This window comes from Panthera tigris, chromosome A1, assembly GCF_018350195.1.
Source record: "Panthera tigris isolate Pti1 chromosome A1, P.tigris_Pti1_mat1.1, whole genome shotgun sequence".
NCBI classification, from domain to species: Eukaryota; Metazoa; Chordata; class Mammalia; order Carnivora; family Felidae; genus Panthera; species Panthera tigris.
In genome coordinates, this window is record NC_056660.1 from 133,161,969 (window position 1) to 133,182,645 (window position 20,677).

Consider the following 20,677-nt stretch of genomic DNA (forward strand, 5'->3'; position numbering starts at 1 on the left):
AAAAGACCTCTATTCCAGGTTTTTCAACACTACATTTTACAGCAAATGGAATCCTTTTTCCCCCAGGAAAAGGCTCTTATTAAAAAGTGTGTGATAGAATAAAGGACACCCATTTTGCCTGCTTTAATCCCTGCACATGCCCCTTGGCTTCACCCTCGGTAGAGCATTTTGACTTAGGTGTTTCTGAAATTACAGAACTCCAAGTAAATGGCTTCACTTTGACTTCGCTCTTCTTTAAAGGCACCTGTTCACACCTGTACCTTTCTTCCTCTTTAGAGGAAAGACTGCCCTCTTTTGTTACTAATTCCAGCCCTCTCTCCATGTGTACTCATTCAGACCCCCTCTCAGCGGCTCACATCACCCCTCTGCCCACTGTCTGACATTTTCACAGTGCTTCGTAGGGGGGAAATCGGAACTGGATGACTCTGGTTTAGATTTTGCTGCCAGCATCGCCTAGCTTTGTGGCTGTGGGCAATTGCAGGTCCCCCCTGGGCTTTCAGTGGGATAACTTGAGTGTCCTGTCAGACAGCCAGGTGACTTTGTTATAAAATTCTTCGCACGTTTATTGGTAAGATCTTACAAAACCAAAAGAGACGGATAGCCATACTGTGATATCTTAGAAACTTTGTAGAACGAACCTGTAAACCTAATGCCAAGACATGAAGATGATAGCTGATTATTTGGGTTCATAGCAGAAAAAGCCAGCTTGGCAAGAAAACAAGATGATATTTACCTTCTTCTGTTATTCAAAGAAAGTGAGTATGGGGTTTTGATCAAGTAAGATTGGTATAAAAACCCAGCAAGCATTTTGTGTTTGATTTTTGTGGTGCATCTTGTTGAACTTTACTACCGCAAATAAATACATTTAAAGTGCATCATGGTTATAGATACAAAAGCAGAATGAAATAAAACCTGCAAGAAAGGGAGATCCTTTGGGATTCTCCACCCCTCTCACATTCCCACTGAGGGATTTTAGTGATTTTTTTTTTTATAGGTCGAATGGTATGAATGTCCAAGTATATCTGTGGAGGTGAACCTACTGCTTTTCCAGCTTTCCTGTACAAGTTTTTAATGCAGAAAACCAAGGACTTTATGGGCTGTTCACTAGATTTTTCAAGTGTTGTTTGAACGTAGGCTGCTGTCGGCTACTACTCTGATTCTAAACCAAGTGTCGTGTAAGATCTGTTTCTGTAGTATGAACTTCTCTGACCTGTGTGTCTGCCTTCACAAGTGACTTTCAGATATGGAGGCCAGAAAAACGGGGCCAAAATAATTTCTTTACAAGAGCCAGTTCTTGGATGAATCTGTACTTCTAGCTAGTTGTGCACCCTTCCAGGTAGAGGGAGTTCCACTCGGGGTACCTTTCCTTGCCCTATAGGGCTTCCCACTTGCAAAGGAAATACCTGAAAATCTAAAAGGTGACTCTTAGTGACAGTTAGAAAACTAATATACCGGGGCGCCTGGGTGGCTCAGCCGGTTGAGCGTCCGACTTCGGCTCAGGTCATGATCTCACGGTTCATGAGTTCGAGCCCTACGTCGGGATCTGTGCTGACCGCTCAGAGCCTGGAGCCTGTTTCGGATTCTGTGTCTCCCTCTCTCTCTTACCCTTCCCCGTTCGTGCTCTGTCTCTCTCTGTCTCAAAAATAAATAAATGTTAAAAAAAAAAAAAGAGAACTAATATACCATAAAGAAAAAAATCCAAAAGCGAATGATTTATGCAAACTCATTGTCCTTTAGTGGAGGTTAGTTCTTTTAAGTCCCCTTAACAATTTACTCAAACAACTCCCCGTACATCTCCAGGAGTGGGGTTCAGGCCTTGGCATTTTAAAAAGCTCCCTGGATGATGTTAATGTGTAGCCTGGCTACGTTCAGAACCTGTGCTTGGGGGCACCTGGGCGGCTCAGTTGGTTAAGGGTCCCACTCTAGATCTCAGCTCAGGTCTTGATCTCACTGTTCAGAAGCCTACTTAAAAACAAACAAACAAAAAACACTGCGCGAGCTGAATTACCTCATCCCCTTTTATTTTCTCTCCACCGTTAGCAGTTACACGTTCAGGTTAAACTGTGTAATCTCACACCTGGTGGTATCTCTTTTCACGTGTGTGCGCCCATGTCCCCAACACTGCTTTTAAATCTGCCATCTTTTGTTTCCTCCTTAGGAGCCCCTAACATTGCCTGATACGCTGCCCTGCACATCCTGGTCCTTTGAAGCCTCTCCCTAACTTAATAGTTCGTCTGTAAATGCAGAGTAGTTGTACTAACCCATGATAAAATGGTGAGCCTACCAATGACTAATTAAGGAATGATGAAATGGGGGAAAATAAACTTTAATGATTTCTGGAGAGTAGTGAGGAAATGGTATATGCTAGACATTGCCATTCTATTTGGGTTTTTTGTTAGTTTCTTCTTCTTCTTCTTCTTCTTCTTCTTCTTCTTCTTCTTCTCCTCCTCCTCCTCCTCCTCCTCCTCCTCCTCCTCCTCCTCCTCCTCCTTCTCCTCCTTCTCCTCCTTCTCCTCCTTCTCCTCCTTCTCCCCCTTCTCCTCCTTCTCCCCCTTCTCCTTCTTCTTCTTGGAGAGAGGGTAGGTTGCAGAACTTCCATGTGTCCATGTTACTTTTCTTGGAGGATATTCCTTCCAGAGTACGGGTCTTGGTAGATGTGGCCCCACCTCCCCCTTTGCTGGTGAAGGGAGCTAGTATTCTTTTTCTCTGTTTCTTGACAGCTGAGGCAGAGACCCAGCTGTGATGACCCTAGTACTCACAGGGAAGGGGAGCCCATCCGGAGCAATGCGGGAAAGGCACAGGGACAGTTAAGATCTATTCCGTGGAGGCTGGGCTTGAGTTCAGGTTCAGTTGTGGGGATGTTCTAACTGGGCTGTTTCTAGGGTTCACTTTTCTGGTTCCTGTCCATTTTCTGATCGTCTGTGATACCATCCTGTCATCCGGTGTGAGAGCTGGTATCTACCCAATAGATAGGTTTTTTTTTTTTTTATTTGTAGTCTTACTCAGTTTCTTTTGTTTAGAAGAATCATAATTGCAAAGCACCTGGGTGGCTCAGTCACTTAAACATCTGTCTGTTGATTTTGGCTCAGGTAGCGATCTCAGGGTCGTGAGACGGAACCCTACCTCGTAAGATTCTCTCTCCCTCTTCTCCTTCCCCATTCGCGTGCACGTTCTTTCAAACAAAAACAAAACAAAACAAAATAAAATGAACCATAGTTGCTACGGAGTGCAAAGCATCATTTAGCAACATGTAGCATGAGTCTTCCCACCTGAAGATTTTAAATGTTAAGGTGCTCCTGACAATGCATAAAGGTGTGCATCTTTCTCTGTATGTTCTCACTCCTCCTGTCTCAGCCAGCCTATGGTTTTACATACCATCTTAGACGGTAATGACTCCAAAGGGTATCTGCAGCCCCGACCTCTTTTCTGAACCCAGGTTAATAGAAGTCCATCCACCTCTTTGGAAATTTCTATTTGGAATTCTTAGAATCATCTTGGACGAAACATGTCCAAACAAAACTGTTCTGCCCTCCAAGTATATTGGTGCAGAAAATGTTTGACTTTTCCTTGATTTCTTTCCCATTCTATATAGGTTTTTTTTAATATATAGATTCTATCAAAATGCGTCTCAAATCTGACTGCTTCTCTTCATCTTCAGGGATGGTCCTAATCACAGTCTTCTTTCACATAGATTACTTCTGTAACCTCCTAAAAACTGGGATTAAATGTTTCCTTAAAAGAAGCTTCGAGTATTGAGATTTTCATTTGTTCCTTCCATTCTCTGGCCTTTGCCTTCCCTCCCCACCAGTTTTCCTTTCTCCCTCTCTCTCTTCTCTTGTGCAAGAACTTTTTAAATTTTTTGAAATAATTTTAGATTTATAGAAGTTTTAAGACACTTCACTGTACTTTTCCACTACATAATTATCTTATATAGCCTTAATACACTTGGCAAAACTACAAAATTAACATTGGTACGTAATTAACGACACTTACACTTTATTTGGATAGCAGCAGGTGTTTTGCTAATGGCCTTTTTATGATCCAGAAGCCAGCTCGGGATCCTACACTGATTGCATTTAGTCATCCTGTCTGCCTTCTCCTCTGATCTTTGACAGTTTCTCAAATGTTCCCTGTTTTTCACAGTCCTGCCAGTTTTAAAGAGTACTAGTCAGGTATTCTGTAGAATGACCCTCAACTCGGGTTTGCTTGATGTTCTTTCATGATTAGACTGGACTTAGGGATTTTGAGAGAGAATACCACAGAGGTGAAGCCCCTTCTCATCACATCCTATCAGGGGCACATGAGAGCAAATGACTTACCAGGTGGTGTTAACCTGGATCACTTGGTTAAGACCTTGTCTGTCAAGTTTCTCCACTGAAAAGTTATTTTTCCCTTTCTCTTTTCTATTTTTGGAAGTCAGTCACTAAGTCCAGCCCACTGTCAGGGGGAAGAGAATTAAGCTTCACCTGTTACACAGGGGGATATCTACATATGTTTTTGATAATATATGTAAATCTCTTTTTTCTTTTAAATCATAAACTGACCCATCAAAGAATAGCTCAAAGATCCCCTAAACATATGTAGCCATCTTGTTTTATTTGTGTATGTGTAACTATTAAATGCTTATTAAATAGCATATATTTTTAATTATCATTGTGGAAATTGCTTGTACATATTAAATATTTCAGTTTTCTGTATTGTTTTTATGAATAAAACAAGTTATTTTGTCCCTTTGAGGCCAAGGTTGGCTAGGGGAAAGGGTCAGAATCATTTGTTTTATTTATTTTTTTAATGTTTATTTATTTTTGAGAAAGAGCGAGAGAGACATAGCATCGGTTAGGGGAGAGGGCAGGAGGAGAGAGAGAGACACAGAATCTGAAGCTAACTCCAGGCTCTGAGCTGTCAGCACAGAGCCTGACCTGAGCCTGAGCCAAATCCACTGAGCCACCCAGGTGCCCTGGGGCAGAATCATTTGTTAAGGCTCTTTTCTTCATGGATTCCCTGGGAATTCTTTTACTGGATTTGAGGTACCGTTGTTTGTCCTCACTCTTATCCAGGAATTACAAGAAGGTAACAGTATTGGGGCACCTGTGTGTTCAGTTGGTTAAGCCTCCGACTATTGATTTCCACGATTGTGACCCAGATCAGGATCTCAAAGTTGTGAGATTGAACCCCAGCTTCACCCTTATACATACATGCTAGTTAGCACATTCAGAAAGGGGGGGGGCAAAGGAAATTGTACTGTCCAGCAAGTAATGATACACAACACTTCTAAAATATTAGAAGTCACTGAGTAATCAGTTGCAATGAAGATCTTTTTTTTTTAATGGTTTTTTAAATTATTTACTTTTGAAACAGAGAGAGACAGAGCCTAAGAAGGGGAGGGGCTGAGAGAGAGAGGGAGACACAGAATCTGAAGCAGGCTCCAGGCTCTGAGCTGTCAGCACAAAGCATGAAGCAGGGCTCGAACTCACGGACTGTGAGATCATGACCTGAGCTGAAGTCGGACGTTCAACCGACTGAGCCACCCAGGTGCCCCGACCATTTTTTAAATTTTAATGTTCTCTTTTTTTTTTTTTTTTTTTTTTTTTGAGAGAGAGAGGGAGGGAGGGAGGGAGAGAGAGAGAGAGACATGGGCTCAGCCGGGGCTCATGTTTTACCCAAAGTGGGGCTCAAGATCACCTGATGTGGGAGATCATGGCCTGAGCCAAAGTCATATGCTTAATGAATGAGCCACCAGGCGCCCCTAAAATTTTAATGTTCTTAAATGTAGTCTTAGGAATTTCTTTAATCCTGTGATGATTAATAACTCCATGCTGTTTAGTTCAGGTTCATATATCTGGTACTTTTTCCTCTTTGCCCCACTCTTCTTCCATCTCCCAATTCTTACCTGATGCTAAATTATTAACACGTGTTCCACATACACTACACAGAAGCCTTTGGCTTATGGCTCCAACCAATGCCATATGTCTTATCTAATTATCGAGGCACGTGTTAGCGACGTTACCCTGACATCAAGAAAATACAATGAAGACACATACACACTGTACCACAGGGGCTGTGGCAGCCTCGATGCTGCTCTGAGTGGTGCAGACTGGGCGTTGTGTGGTCCCCGCACGTTAGCCACTCGCTGCTCCGGGTGCAATTGCCTAGTGCTCCTGGTATCTGCAGCCTTTTGCAGCTCCCCTTCACAAGGTCTTGGCCACCGCACATTCGTTTCTCTCACTTTATTACCATCGCATCTGATTCCAATTTGCTGCCAAATTGAGTTTCCAGTCCCGAGTCTGACATTCAAACCGTCAGGTGGATTAGCTCCTTCGGCTTGGTTAGCGGGAAGCTTCAGGTCAGTTGGCGGTGGCCTATTAAATGTCCTCTGCTCCTCATCCTGGAGCCTCGGCTGCCGTCCCGCGGAGTGGCAGTGCCGGGTTACCCACTGTAACCTTTCTTCTTGTTTAGAACTCCTCATGCCAGACCTATTGGAAAGACTTCTGATTAAAAACAGAGTTGGTTTTTATCCCTTATCCTGCTGTTTCTGCGGTTTTTCTCGGAGCAGAGCAGCTGGCTTATGGTCAGGTCATTGGGTGGAATATGATTGATTGAACTATTTGGCGATAATTCATTTGGCCCTTTCCCTCTGAGTGATCTGTTTGTGTGTAGAGTTGAAATAACACCTAACTTATTCTGTTATTTATGATAACACATCGGCTCCGCCTCCTTTTCTTTCTGTGCCGATGTCAGATCAGCTCACAGGACCGCAGTGTTGACTGACTGGAGCTCCAGGCCTTTGCCAGGCATCAGGTTTTGGTAATTCCTTTCCAAAGGACACAGTCTGGTGAAGAATGATTTCTAGGGAGGTCTTCTCTTGCTTCTTTTCTTTTCTTTTTTTTTTTTTTAACTTGAATCCAAAACAGATTTCTCAGTGTTTGTCATAATCAAAGATATACATATGGAGAATCACTCATTGATTATTCTATTTACATTTCAGTTCCCAAGGAAAACAGTCTTGGTCAGAGACTTTTCTCTTGTCATTAGGGGTTTTAGTAAATGAGGGTATATTTATGTTTGACAGTGAGGCATCCGAGTTGAGCAAACACTATAATTTCTTGGGGATAATCAAGGATTTGAGAAAAAAGCAAAACAAAACAAAAATACAGCATTTCACCACTGAACCCTGCGGCCTTTGAGAAGGAAACGTTAGCTGTTGAGCGGAGGAAGAAGGTCTGTTGTTTCTAAAATGGTTGATTTTTTTTCTTCTTGTAATTAAACAGTGATATGATTATTGTAATTGTATCTGGATATGTTTGCCAGTTAATGAGTAAAGCGTGCTATATTTAAAGCAGCATCCTCCCCTCTGGTCTGCTGCTTCCAAGGCCATGTTCTGGAAGCTAGGCTGGAGTAAATTGTGTTGTTTAGAAGATCTGCAGGCTGTGTCCCTGACACACAGGGATCCACTAAAAATAAAGGACAGAAAGGCGAATTTGAAGCTGAGGGGATAATGTTCGAGCTCTGGGAGGCAAGAGGAAAAAAAAGTCATTATAGGAATGAAAACCCAAATTTAGTTGAGTCTTTCAAATTTATACTGTGTTCTTTTAGAGTTTAAACAGCCAGATGACTCATGGCTTCCTATTCTTTAATTACTGTCATCAAGTGATCATTCCTGAGAACCCAGGCATGAAGATATTCCTGTAACCCTTTTTTGTTTGTTTGTTTGCTTGGTTTTTTAGTTTGTTTTCACAGCTTCCCCTATAGTTAGATGGATAGTGATCCTAATTTGTGATAAGGATGAGAGCACCCTTTTTTAAAACTTAAAAGCACTCTATTAATTGTTGCTGTCTGGCATTAGACATTCATTATCCTAAGTCATAAGTCACTCTTATTTTAAGAAATAAAACCAGAAGGAAACCTTTTGCTTTATTTAAAAAATATGTATGTATATATAATCTTTGGCATGCCCATTGTTTTGCACGAGTTTATTTCTGCTAGGGGTAAATAGTCTGATTTAACTGCCTTTTTTTCATTTCACCTTTCATTTAATTTTAATGTATTATTTCTGCTCCTCCTTCTATCTCTTTCCTTTTGGGGTTCCTCTGATTTTGCCTTCCTCTGATTTTTCCCTATGCTCCAGTTTAGGTCCATGTAACTCAACTCAGTATTTTGCTCTCTTGCTTTGAGAGGATTAATGTCTTTTCTGTTTTGGAATTTAGATAAACTGTGTTTGTAGTTCCAACAGAGTGTATAAAGAGAGCAGTGTAAGGGATCCAGAGTAACATCATGACATTAAAATCTTCGCATTGTGGAAAACGGCAAATCAAGCATAATGAAGAATGGCACATTTTGTGCCACCCATTGGGTGCCTTGCTAGTCTAAGGTTAATGTAGCCTCTCATTTATTTGTTGTGTTTTGTTTTTCTTTTGCAGAAGGAGTTGAGTCTCCCCCGAAGAGGAAGTTTGTAAGTAGCCTAATTTTGTTTCCTTATTATTATTTTGTACAGTTCGTTATGTATTCTCTGACTTGTTAAGTTTGCAGTGACAAATGGAGGATAAATGATAATCAACTGAATTAAGAAAACAGACACTTTGCATTTATTTATAAATGTCAAATAATGATTTCAGTATATCTTGAAGGAAGTTGCCAGCTTTTTTCCTTATGGGCATCGTAAACCAAAATGTTTACTTACTCCTGGGAGAATCTTAATTTAAAAAAAAAAATTCTCTTATGTCATCAAGCAAAACCATTATTTGGTCTGCAGGTAGTATGAATTGATCTGAATCAAGAATTAGCGCCCTTCTATGTGATCTGGAAGTCTATGATTGTTTTTTTATGCTATGGATTTTATGCTATGGATTTTTATGCAAAGTAAGTGATACCCTTTTGCGCTGATGAAGGCTTTGAATCAGCTAAACTTTCTTTTAGGTCTGGATCTTACCGAATTGATTCACGTAATGGTCTTGTTTTAAAATAGCGGATTTATGAACCTTAAGTTGATTTCCTTATAGTTTGTTTCAACCTTTTGTTCTGAAGGCTAATAATATATTTGCATAAATGCTAGTTTTTTACCATTAGCAAGTTGCAGAATGAAATGTATTGCCTTTAATGTTCCACTAAATTTAGAGTAGATTTCTTGTCAGCTAGTACTGTGTAAGGGCTGCTCTAGAAATACTTGGACTTGGTATCTGTGCTGAAGAAATGAGTGGCTGGGGCAATGTGCTTTTTATTTATTTATTTATTTATTTATTTATTTATTTATTTATTTATTAATGTTTATTTATTTTTGAGAGAGAGAGAGAGAGAGAGACAGAGCATGAGTGGGGGAGGGGCAGAGAGAGAGGGAAACACAGAATCCAAAGCAGGCTCCAGGCTCTGAGCTGTCAGCACAGAGCCCAACATGGGGCTTGAAGACACAAACCATTGAGATCAGACCTGAGCTGAAGTTGGACCCTTAACTGCCAGAGCCACCCAGGCGTCCCAAAGGGCAATGTGCCTTTTAAAGACTAACTATAATATTTCAGGTACATTTATGCAGATATCAACTTGGAGTATTGGAAATGTATGTGGTAGCTGTTGGCAGAGAGAATTCATTTTGTTGACTAACTTTTGGGTTATGTCAGCCGTTGCATCTGAGAACCAGAACTTTACCCAGTTACATTTCAATACTGTCCATTTTGGTTCTTAATGTTTCACAGCTTTAGGCTGCCTGGAGGATGCTGGACCATTTTTCTTGAAGAATGTGTCTAGAAAATTTCACTCACTTCCAACTTCTATCTCTGTGTGCTAGAAGTTAATTGCTTAAAAGTTGGCCGTAGGAAATGCCCTTAGAATCAAAAACTTGCCTTCTTCTGAATCTTGATTAGGACTCTCACCTAGACTTGGAGACATCCAAACATTTTGATATTTCTAATCATGATTAAAAATAAGAAATTAGAAAAACAAGTAAAACTACATGAAATAATAGAAAAAAATCTCTTTTCTCTTGTACCTTTATTTAATGCTAACAGCATTCTAGGTTTGTCTTTAATGCTTTATCTGAAAACTCTATAACTTTAGTCAAATCTTCCTTTTAGCCTATATAAAAGATTGCATTTTTTTTTTTCAGTTTCTCAGTATGTTTTTTGTACATTTCTATTAAGGTAATGTTAACTACAAAATGATTCCCTATGCCTATTAAAGGGCTGTATTTCCTTTTGTAAAATCTCCTTATCTCCATATCTCCTTGTTTGAGTCTGTTAATGGTAGCTGATAGCTGTATATTGATGGGAAAATAGAAGGTAAATAAGATATTTAAATTTATCTACTTCAGAGCTTAGAATCTTTCATGAATGAAAAGGATGATAACGTAAGTTTCTTTGGGATCCATGCTTTGAAAATTTAATGAGAGATATAGAATTACATTTAAGCCATTTAAAATCTCTTCCCTAATAAAAACCAATTGATCTATCAATCAAACGATGGGAGTAAAACATAGCATAAATCTATCTTTTTCTTTTTAGTGAATTCTGGGAAAATTAATACTTCCAAGTGAAAGAAACGAAAAATAAAGATGCTCCTTTGTATTTTTTATTAAAGACAAATGTTCCCCAGAGAATTAATGGTCTATGATAGAGATGTTTTGGGACTTAACACTACTCAGCATTTTCGGTGACCCCATCCCAAATGCCAGTGATTACTCTCCTCATGCAAGGTTGTTTTATGACTTTGAGAAAAAGAAAATACTTTAAAAAATAATAGCTAGGGTGATTTTAATACAAATCTAATGAGGAAGGGCACAAGTGGTGCTGGCCAGCATAATGGCACCTAATTATTAAACCTGTTAACACTTGGTCAGTTTATTAGCTGGTTAAATGCCTCCAGCATGAATGTTTTCAGATCTTTTAGTATCTTTTCTCTGAAAGATTGAGGATTTGATCCCTCTGTTCTGTTGAATATTCTCTCCATGTTAACAGTGAGCCACTGCACAGGGTGATGTATTCCTCATGGTCTGTAGTTACAAAGCAATGTGATTGAAAGTGTCAGAGGGTGTGTACCTTCAGAAAGGCTGTGTTCTTGGAAGAAGGTGCCCGATTGTATTATATCCACCGCCTCTACTTTGTATATCTTGAAGCATGATATTCTGAACATGCATTGCCATCATTCAGGCACTTAGGGATTTATCAGATTTTTTTTTTTTAATGTGGTATCGTCTTAAAGGTAATTTTCATACCTGGAATCATGGTAACTTAAGTTTTCTAAACGTAACAGTTAACTCTTCCACAAAACAACACAGAAAATAGGCTTTTCTTTTTATTACTCATTAAAAGCCTAAAACAAGCAAGTTGTACTGCATTCTGTCTAGAAAATAATCCAGTACTCCAGTAATTTGTATTTTATGATCGTTTTCTCAAGAACTAACTTGAAATCTGTGTTGTTTCAAATATGTTTTAAGAGGTTGTGACCATTTTGTGTGTGTGTGGTACAAGGGGCATCAGAGGAGAAGTGAAAGATGCTTTCCAAGCAAGATATTCCTAAATTACCCATGACTCCAGATCAGTTTTCCAGAGGCTTTTCCAACCCTTGTTCACCTTCAGAGTCCCAGATGCCGTCTCCACTCTGGCTGCTCAGATAGCTAGACTTGAGCTAGTTGTCTTCTTCCCTTCAAAGAGTACCCATGTGCCGGTGCTTGGTCCTCGATGCTTCTGGCACTTTCCCTCCCTTTCTCCTTGGAACTAAAGCTTTTGTACTCTCTGCTCTTTCTCCTCTTAGCAACCTGTCAAGATCTATATATCCTTTGACTAAATCATGATATAATCATAGAACAAAATACTGTACAGCAGGTAGAATGAATGAACTGGAGCATATGTATCAACACATGTAATTATCAAAAACAGCATGCAGAACAAAAAGGTAAAAGCAAATTGCACAGGCAAGAAAGTGTTTACATTATAAAAATTAAAAATAAGCAAGACAAGACAGTTTACTGTTTGTGGATGCAAACATGTACAATAAAAATATCAAAAAGGCATGGGCAACAGATGTACAGTAAAGCTTATCAGTGGAGGAGAAGAAAGAAATGGGATTTGAGGGGCCTCCCCAGGGGCTGTCACATATATGATTAATGTGGTATGTACATGGGTGTTTAGAGTATTCCTTCCACATTTTGATATTCTTGAAATATTTTATTTAAAGTGTAGTAATTACATGAAGGTAATAGTCAAACTATTTTATCCAGATGTAGAGATTTAAAAATAATTTGAAGAGAAAATTAAGTAACTGTTAAACTATTTTGAATGGAAGGAGAGAGCGTACCTGTAGTGATTTTTGTTTTATTGTGTGTGTGTGTGGTTTTTTTTTTTTTTTGAGTTCTTTTTTTATTCATTTTTGAGAAAGATACAAAGGGAAAATGGGAGAGGAGCAGAGACAGAAGGAGACAGAATCCCTATCAGGCTCTGCCTTGTCAGTGCAGAGCCTGATGCAGGGCTCGAACTCATGAATCATGAAATCATGACCTGAGCCGAAATAAGAGTTGGAGGCTTAACCAACTGAGCCACACAGGCACCCCCTGTTGTTGTGTTTTTTTTTTTTTTTTTTGTGACATGATGAAGACTGGCCCCAGTGAGTATGGTTTTACAGTGGTCAGAATATCTGTTGTGGCAGGTACTTCCTGGTTAGTGCCAGAGCAGCATGATAAATTTTGGTACTTGAGCAGGAAAGGAGGAATGTTTTGACATCCAGTTAGAGAACTAGACTTGTTGTCTTCAGTTTTTAGCCTTTTAAGAGAAGTGACTGTTCTTTAATTCCTACAAGGTGCCTAGCACAGTAAGGTGCAGAGTGTGGATGATGGTAGATCTCCCCAGCCAGACTGTGAGTGTCCCAGCTGAGTAAACTGTCCTGCTTTGGGACTCAGTTCCTATCACAGTGTGTTGAGGACTAACAGTGATTCCGTGGCCCATGCCAGATCTTTCTTGGTTTAAATCAGTGTGGAATACACAGGCTCTCTTGACGTTATTTTGTTTTTCTGGTAACAAGGACTCTACACTGTCCATATTTATAAAAGTGCTAATACTGCCATGGGGTCCCTTATCTAGTCCTTACCCATATTTACATCTTGGGTCCTGAAATGACTTTTCAAAGTAGAAAAAACTCTCTGGGAGGTGTTGATTTTCAGAGAAGGAAAGTGGTAAAAAGGTAAAAACCCAAGATGTGAGCTAATGGATGGTTGGGAGCAAAACCAAGGTCTCCCTGGCTGCTACCCTTTATTTTGTTTTAAAGACCCCTTTCTGTTTTGTTAATTGTCCGAATAAACAGCTCTGGGGACAAAGAGAGCTTCTTTTTACATGGAATTTCCTGGGGGGGTGGGGGGGGGAGGTGCTGGAGATTGGCTGGAGCCACTTCCCTGTCCTCCAATCTTGTTTTTTTAGCTACCTTTCGTATTTCGTTATACAGAGAAGGAAACTGCTGTGTATTCTAGCAGCTGAAACGTCAGGCAGAAACTCCCCCTCATGGGCACACAAGTCCTGAAAAACAGTGTTTCCGCCTGCTGAGCAGTTGGGAGTCTTGAAATTCCTAAAAGACAACTTCGGGGTCTTGTTTTATTTTAATTTCTTGATCTAGCAATAATAAATACTAGTATCCAGTAACTGTTCCTCTCTGTAGAGTTTTGTCCCTTCTCCATTAACGCTGTGCTTTTGAAAAAAAAGTTTTTTAATGTTTATTTATTTTTGAGAAACAGAGCACGAGTGGGGAAGGAGCAGAGAGGGAGGGAGACATAGAATCCGAAGCAGGCTCCAGGCTCCGAGCTGTCAGCACAGAGCCTGACATGGGCTCGAAACCAAGAACTGTGAGATCATGACAGTTGGCAGCTCAACCAGCTGAGCCACCCAGGCGCCCCTCACACTTTCCTTTTGTTATGTCCTTAGTCTGGAGGTAGCCAGAAGTGACTAGGGCTGGGCACTGCGTGCCTAGATAGTTGTCTGTTGGCCTCCCCCTTCTTCAGGTCTGCTAGGAAGCCCACCCCCCTACCTACAAAGAGGACAGGCATCTCAAATACATCTGCCACGGTGCCAGACATCCTAGTACTAGAAATCCATTCAGTTGGATCTTAAAGGGCTTTTCTTTTCAGTGTCTCGTTGACTGGTACATACCTTTGGGCAGCTTGTCACTGAGCTGTGTTTAGCACAGCAGCAGACGGTTCATTAATGGAATGTCTTTCTGGTGGACTGATGGGAGATGAGGCAACCAGAGAGGGGAGCAGCTGTCAAGAACTGTTCTGCCCCACGTGTAGGTTAATAAATGTATCAATGGGTGGCAAACTTACCTTCCTTCTTTCTAATTTTGGCTCTCTTGGGCACGGCAGGAAAGGAATGGAAGATGAGTAAGCAACAGAGGGAGAGTGTTGTCAGAGGGTGGCCAGGATGACAGAAGCCAGAGGACGCTCATGGTTGTCAGAAACTTCTGGGTGGAGCTGGGCCTGCTGGATGTAGAAGATGGTTTATCTTACTGTAGATATATTGGACTGAAGGTCCTGGACTGGTTGGAATTTATCATTTCGAGACCAGCTAGGAAGTGGCCTTCTGTGTCATTGAGTAGCCTTGGGTTGATGTCATTGGCATACATAGAAATGTGTATTTTTTTAAAGTAATTTGTAAAGTTTATATTCTTGAGAGAGAGACAGACCGGCAGGGCACGAGCAGGGGAGGGGCAGGGAAAAGGGAGACACAGAATCTGAAGCGGGCTCTAGGCTCTGAGCTGTCAGCACAGAGCCTGACCAGGGGCTCAAGCTCATGAATTGTGAGATCATGACTTGAGCCGAAGTGAGATGCTTAACTGACTGAGCCACCCAGGCGCCCAAGAAATGTGTAGTTTTTAAAACAGAAGAGTTCTATTCCCTCAGTTGTATTTTAGCCAGAACATACTGCCTTCACGAACTATTTAGAAAAGTACTCTGAGTAAAATGAGTAGTTTCAGTCTAGAATGCAAGGAGAGGGAATAGCCTTCATTTTACAACCCAGTTGAATTAGATTTGTGGGATTTTCAGCAAGGTGAAGGCAGCATTTCCTGAAACAGACGGAAAGGGCTTACTTGGAGAAAAATAAAGGACATAGTAAAACCACACTTGTATTTGGATAACTTTTAAAATAAATTTAGTTTTCTTTTCAGTACTTTCTTCCCTCCCACCCCCCACCCATATTGAAGCAAGAATTCAAAATATCCCTTGTCAAAGGCAAGTGGAAGTCCAGTGTCCTTTTGAATGTTAGAAACCCAGAAACAAAACGAAAGAAAAATTGAGTGTTGCATCTGAATTAGCATTTAAAGTGGCATGTTTATATAAAAAGAGAATGGTGTAATATATCCTGAGAGTAAAGAGAGGATTTCAGCCTGTGAAAGAATGTCAATTGCATTTATATATTCATCGAATAGCCAGTTTGGTATTTGGCATATATTTGCAGTGGCTTTTAACATGCTTGTATTCATCTTCTGTGAAGTGGGTGGGAGGAGATCTACTGGATAGAAGCAACATAGGATGGATCTTCTTACCTTTGAAACCTTGAGGAAAACCTTAATTTTGCTCCAGGGCAGGAAGGGCTAGGTCCCCCAGGGAGGTTTATGCATTCACATTTCCAAAAACACTTGAGAGTGCAAATTAGAATCTGGAGGAGGGGAAGTGGTGGGGGGGGGGGATAGTTTGGGACGGAGCTTATGGACTTTCCACCAGCTGTCAAGGTGAACCTAAAATATCATTCCCAGTTGAGAACAACTGCTCTTAGAGCTTCAGGGTATATGGTGGCAAACTGGGTTTCTGGATGCCCATAAGGCCCAAGGGAACGTTCTCTACTTCACATTTACTAGAATAACTTTTAAGGAAAAATGAGTCAAACAGGACTTTGGAAAGAGTTTTCAGTGTGCAATCCTTTTCAGCAAGGCTTGTGTAGGGTGACCCCCTAAGGCCACTTGATGGATGTTTCTCACCAAAAGCTACTTCTCCAGTCTGTAACTCAGTAGGCATTTCAGAGCCTGGAGTTGAGTCACGTTGCCTGGGTTTCAGTCCGGTCTCCACCATTTACCCAGTGCTGTGACCTTCAGACGGTTACTGAGCTTCTAGGTGTCTTTGTTTCCTCATTTGCTTACTCATTTGTAAAATTTTTTATTTTCATTTATTTATTTGCTTAGAGAAAGAGTACAAGCCAGGGAGGGCAGAAAGAAAAGGGGAGAGAGAGAGAATTCCAAGCAGGCTCTGCACTGTCAGAGCAGAGCCAGATGTGGGGCTTGAACTGAGGAACCATGAGATCTTGACCTGAGCCAAAACCAAGAGTCAGATGCTTAACGAACTGAGCTACCCAGGAGCCCCAGATGGAGAGTGTTTTGAAAATTAAATTAGTTAACATTTGTAAAGCGTTTTAAAACAGTGTCTGACATACTATATTATGTAAGTGTTCTGTGAAACAGAACATACTGGGAATTAAGCCCTCCCTGTACCATCCTCTCCCCCATCTCTTATTTTTGTCCTGTAGAATTAGGCCAGAGACTGCAAAGTAGGCAGAGGAAGTTCCTTTAAAGCCAGATCATTTGCCTAGCATTTTCTAAAAGACTGTTCCCCCCCCCCCCAGTTTTTGTCAATGGTGAGGTTTTAAAGAGGCATTTGGCCCCCATATCCTTGGGTAGGTCTTTCCCCCACATCCCATGATGGTCAAGCCTGGTAACAGGAGGTTTCCAGGTGGCTGTGAGGACAGAACATATACATATTCTGGCTTTATATCATCACGCTCTGCGGGCACTTTTTGTGCTCAGTGGCCCCTTTTCCAGAATAATCTACTTATCCTTTTTCTCAGTGTAGTATACAGATCACTTCTTAAAATTGTGTTTTGGGATAGGCAGGTGTTGAGGAAAATGAAGTGGGGTATTATATATGTCCATATGAAAAATTTTAGTCAGGATTTCATACCTAGAAGAAACTTGAACAGAAATATGATGGAACATGCCTTTGAGAAATGTAGAACTAACAACACAGAGGATTTGAGATTTGCTTGTATTCAGGATAGTTCTGTGAACTGGGATCAGAATTTAGAGTTCCTACACACAGGGATTGGAAGGCAACCTTTCCGTTTGAGGAGTGTAATACAGTTGAGTTGGAAAGAGATAATCAGCAAGGATGGGGGTGTGCTGTCTTCTGAAAGACATGAATTTTAGCATCAACATCCACAGTGTGGTTAAAACAAATGGTAGACACCACACAGTATGCTTGACTTCACCGTGCTTGTCATGATTTCTTTGAACATTTTGGAAAGCTTAGCCCCAGCTCTTCCTGAGTGTTCATACTTATACTTAAAGCTGCAACCAAAGGGAAGACCTCCAGGCACATGCCAGATATGCCCGGATGTGAAGTTTACTCAGACTGATAAGGAGACTAGGAAGAGCCATGCTGGCGGGGTGTGGTAGGCCCAGCCGCAGTAACAGGTGTGCCCATTATCCAGTCAGACATGAGTGGAGCAGCTGAGTTCTGTATTGTCCTCTTTACCCTGGGGTGTGGTAGTGAGTCAGGCCCTCTGAGGGGAGCCTTGGAGAGGTGGGTGGTAGCTGGAAGACTGGGCGTGCGTCTTGGTGTTTCACCTTAGAATCTCTGCCCTTTCCTCAGCTGTTCTGACTCCAAAGAATTCAACCCCCTGCTCTTTTTTTTTTTTTTTTTTTCTTTTTTCTTAGCTCCTTGTGGCAGCTGACTGACCTAATCGGCTGGGGCAAAGTTATTTTGAGTGGTCCCTCTGTTTTTCTGAAGTAGGGGTCCCACATGAGAGCACCTTGGTGGGTCACTTCTTTTATTTGAACACACATGGATTGTCTTTTAACGTGTTGTTATATAAAGTCCCCTCTCCTGGGATGAGTTTGAGAGCTTCTCCATGCTCAAGTTTTGGAACCTAAGACGTGTCCATTGAACATGCCCCCCATTGTACACTTCTCTTCCCATGGTCTTCTGGGATCTTCTTCACCTCCTAAGTCACCCAAGTAACGTGTGATGGGTACCATAAGGAAATTCAATGCAGATAGTTCTGTAAGGAGGGGGGAAGGTTTCATTAAGTATATTCTATGAATTTTATTTGCATGTGAAAATAGGTGACATCAATTTGACCTAGCACAGAAGAATAAATTTTGATTTTTTCCGAAATGAATATTGTAATCATAATAAATTCAAATATGCCTATTATATGGAGGGGAAGATTTTCAAATGCCTTTTTTCTAGAACTGTAAAACCTTTCAAGATATATTTGCATATTTTGTCGATCTTTATGTGACAGTGTTCTTATTCTGTTAGAAAATATTAGTGTGGCATATGCTTTGTGCTCTTGACTGTATAGGAAAAGTGATTTCTAACTTGTGTTGTGTCATCCAGATCAATGAGATTAACATTGGGATGACATTACCATTGAGTGCCAAACTCTTAATAAACCGTGATTTTCCAATGAAATCTTTTTTTTTAGTTTATTTATTTTTGAGAGAGAGAGAGAGAGAGAGAGAGAGAGAGAGAGAGAGCGCTCACACACAAGTGGGGGAGGGGCAGGGAGAGACAGAATCTGAAGCAGGCTGCGGGCTCTGAGCTGTCAGCACAGAGCCAGACACGGGGCTCAAACTTCCAGACCCCGAGATCATGACCTGTGCTGAAGTCAGACACTTAACCAACTGAGCCACCCAGGCGCCCTTCCAATGCAGCCTTACAATGTTAATGTTGGTGGTCGTCTGTGCTTTTCCGTAGGTCAGCTTTGAGACAGAGCTTATCTTTGGGTTTCTTTTTATTTTTTGAAAACCATTCGCTTTGAGAAGTTGGCACCATATGACATCGTATGTAGCTGCTGTGAAACAAATGATAGCGTTTGTTGCAGGGACAGTGAGGACCTTCCCCCTGTGCTGGCAGCAGGACAGAGCGAGGGGGTGTTCTCTGTTTCTGAGCTCTCCTTGGCCTCTCTGCTGAGGCAGTAAATGGTATTTGCTCTGCATGGAGCACACGAGTGAGTTCACCAGTGGTTTTGCATTTCAGGGTATAAAGTGTAGTGTTTAGTATCTTAACAAATCAAGAATCAATTATCTGGGAGAATAAGCAGAAGGTTTTTTATGTCTAGGATAAATTAGTTTAAATGCTAAAACCAGTCCTTGTGGATTAAAGAAGCACTTGGGAGCAATGGAGTATATTTTAAAAATGCACTTGACATCATATCCTGAAAAGAAATTAATAGATCAGTACATGGGTTTCATGTCTTAAGGGAAAAATGGTGGCTTTTTCTTAGGTGGGATTCCAAAGTATTGCCAATTTGTATGTAAATGCAGTTGATTCTGATAGAATCGTAGGGAAAAATAGTGTCATCAAACATCTGGTTAAAGCTTGCTAATTAATTATTATCTTTGAGAATTCAGGCCACTTGGCTTTATTCTCATTTTTCTTTCTTTGTTTTTTTTTTTATTGAAAGATGTGGTCAGACTTACCTTGAAAACCACAGGAGGAATAGTGATGGTGGTGATTGTCTCGGGATATACTTAAAAAGAGAATTACAGTGAAGGTAGTGGAAATTGGTACCTCTTGAGGCTCCACCAAATCTCTCCCTCTCCAGCACATACCTTTGGTCCCTGATTTAACACTACCCAGGCTGTATTATGTTAAGTACCCAGGAATTTTGAATTTTATTTGTATTACTCCACTGCATAATTTTAAACAAAACAAGCACACAAACCCTTCAGAAACACTTCTCATGAAATCCCATGTAGCATGAACCAGTTTCAGCTGTACCCAGAGCAGTAGAGGCCTACATGGTCTACCAGTTAATATTTCCCCCAACAGCTAATAATTCCCCCCTGACATCTTTCAGAAAAATAAAATAGATTTATGGAAGCATAATTGGCATACAGTAAACTGTACTTAATTTAAGGTACACAATTTCATAAATGTCTTATGTATATACTTGTGAAACCACCACCATATCAAGGGAATGAAGTAGCCATCCTGCCCAGAAGTTTCTTTTTACTGATTTATTACTCCCTGCGTTTTCTCAAATTTTAAATAAATGGAACAATACTGGCGGTACTTTTTTTTTGGGAGGGGGGAATCTCATTTCTTTCACTCAGCTTAATTATTCTGAGATTCATCTATGTTGTAGCATATGTTAATAGTTCATTCCTTATTGCTAAGTAATATCGTATCGAATGGGTACAGTTTGACTATTCACAGTTTGATTAGCCATCCGTTTGTTGATGGACATTTGGGTTGCTTATACTTTGGGGCCATAATAGATAAAACTGCTATATATGATTGGTAAACTTTCTCCCAATTTGTGGCTTGTGTTTTCAGTCTCTTGACAGCATCAGTTGAAGAGCAAATGTTTTCAATTTTATTAAAATTAAAATCTGTATTATCTGTATTATCATTTTTTTCCTTCGGTGAATATACTTGTGGTGTTGCATCTAAGCCATCTTTACCTGACCTAGGTCACAAAGATTTTCTCCTGGTTTTTTTTCCCCCCAGAATGTTTATAGTTTGGGATTTTACATTAAGTCTGTAATCCCTTTTGAGTTAATTTTGTATATGGGTGAAGCATGGATTGAAGCTCATATTCTTGCAAGTAGTTATCTAATTGTTCCAGCACCATTTGTTGAACAAATGAACCTTTCTCTGCTGAATTGTTTTTTACCTTTGTTGAAAATCACTTGCTCTCACTATATGTGTGTGTCT

At 40.6% G+C, this 20,677-nt stretch overlaps 1 protein-coding gene across 2 annotated transcripts in view; it reads left to right on the forward strand.

Annotated features, from left to right (window-relative positions):
• Positions 1 to 20,677, forward strand: part of MAST4 (microtubule associated serine/threonine kinase family member 4) — a 562,621-nt gene that overhangs the window by 280,768 nt on the left and 261,176 nt on the right. For both annotated transcript variants that reach the window (XM_042987724.1, XM_042987722.1), the window contains exon 4: positions 8,418 to 8,449. In XM_042987724.1, coding sequence (XP_042843658.1) covers positions 8,418 to 8,449 — 32 coding nt within the window. The remainder of the gene's footprint in view (positions 1 to 8,417; positions 8,450 to 20,677) is intronic.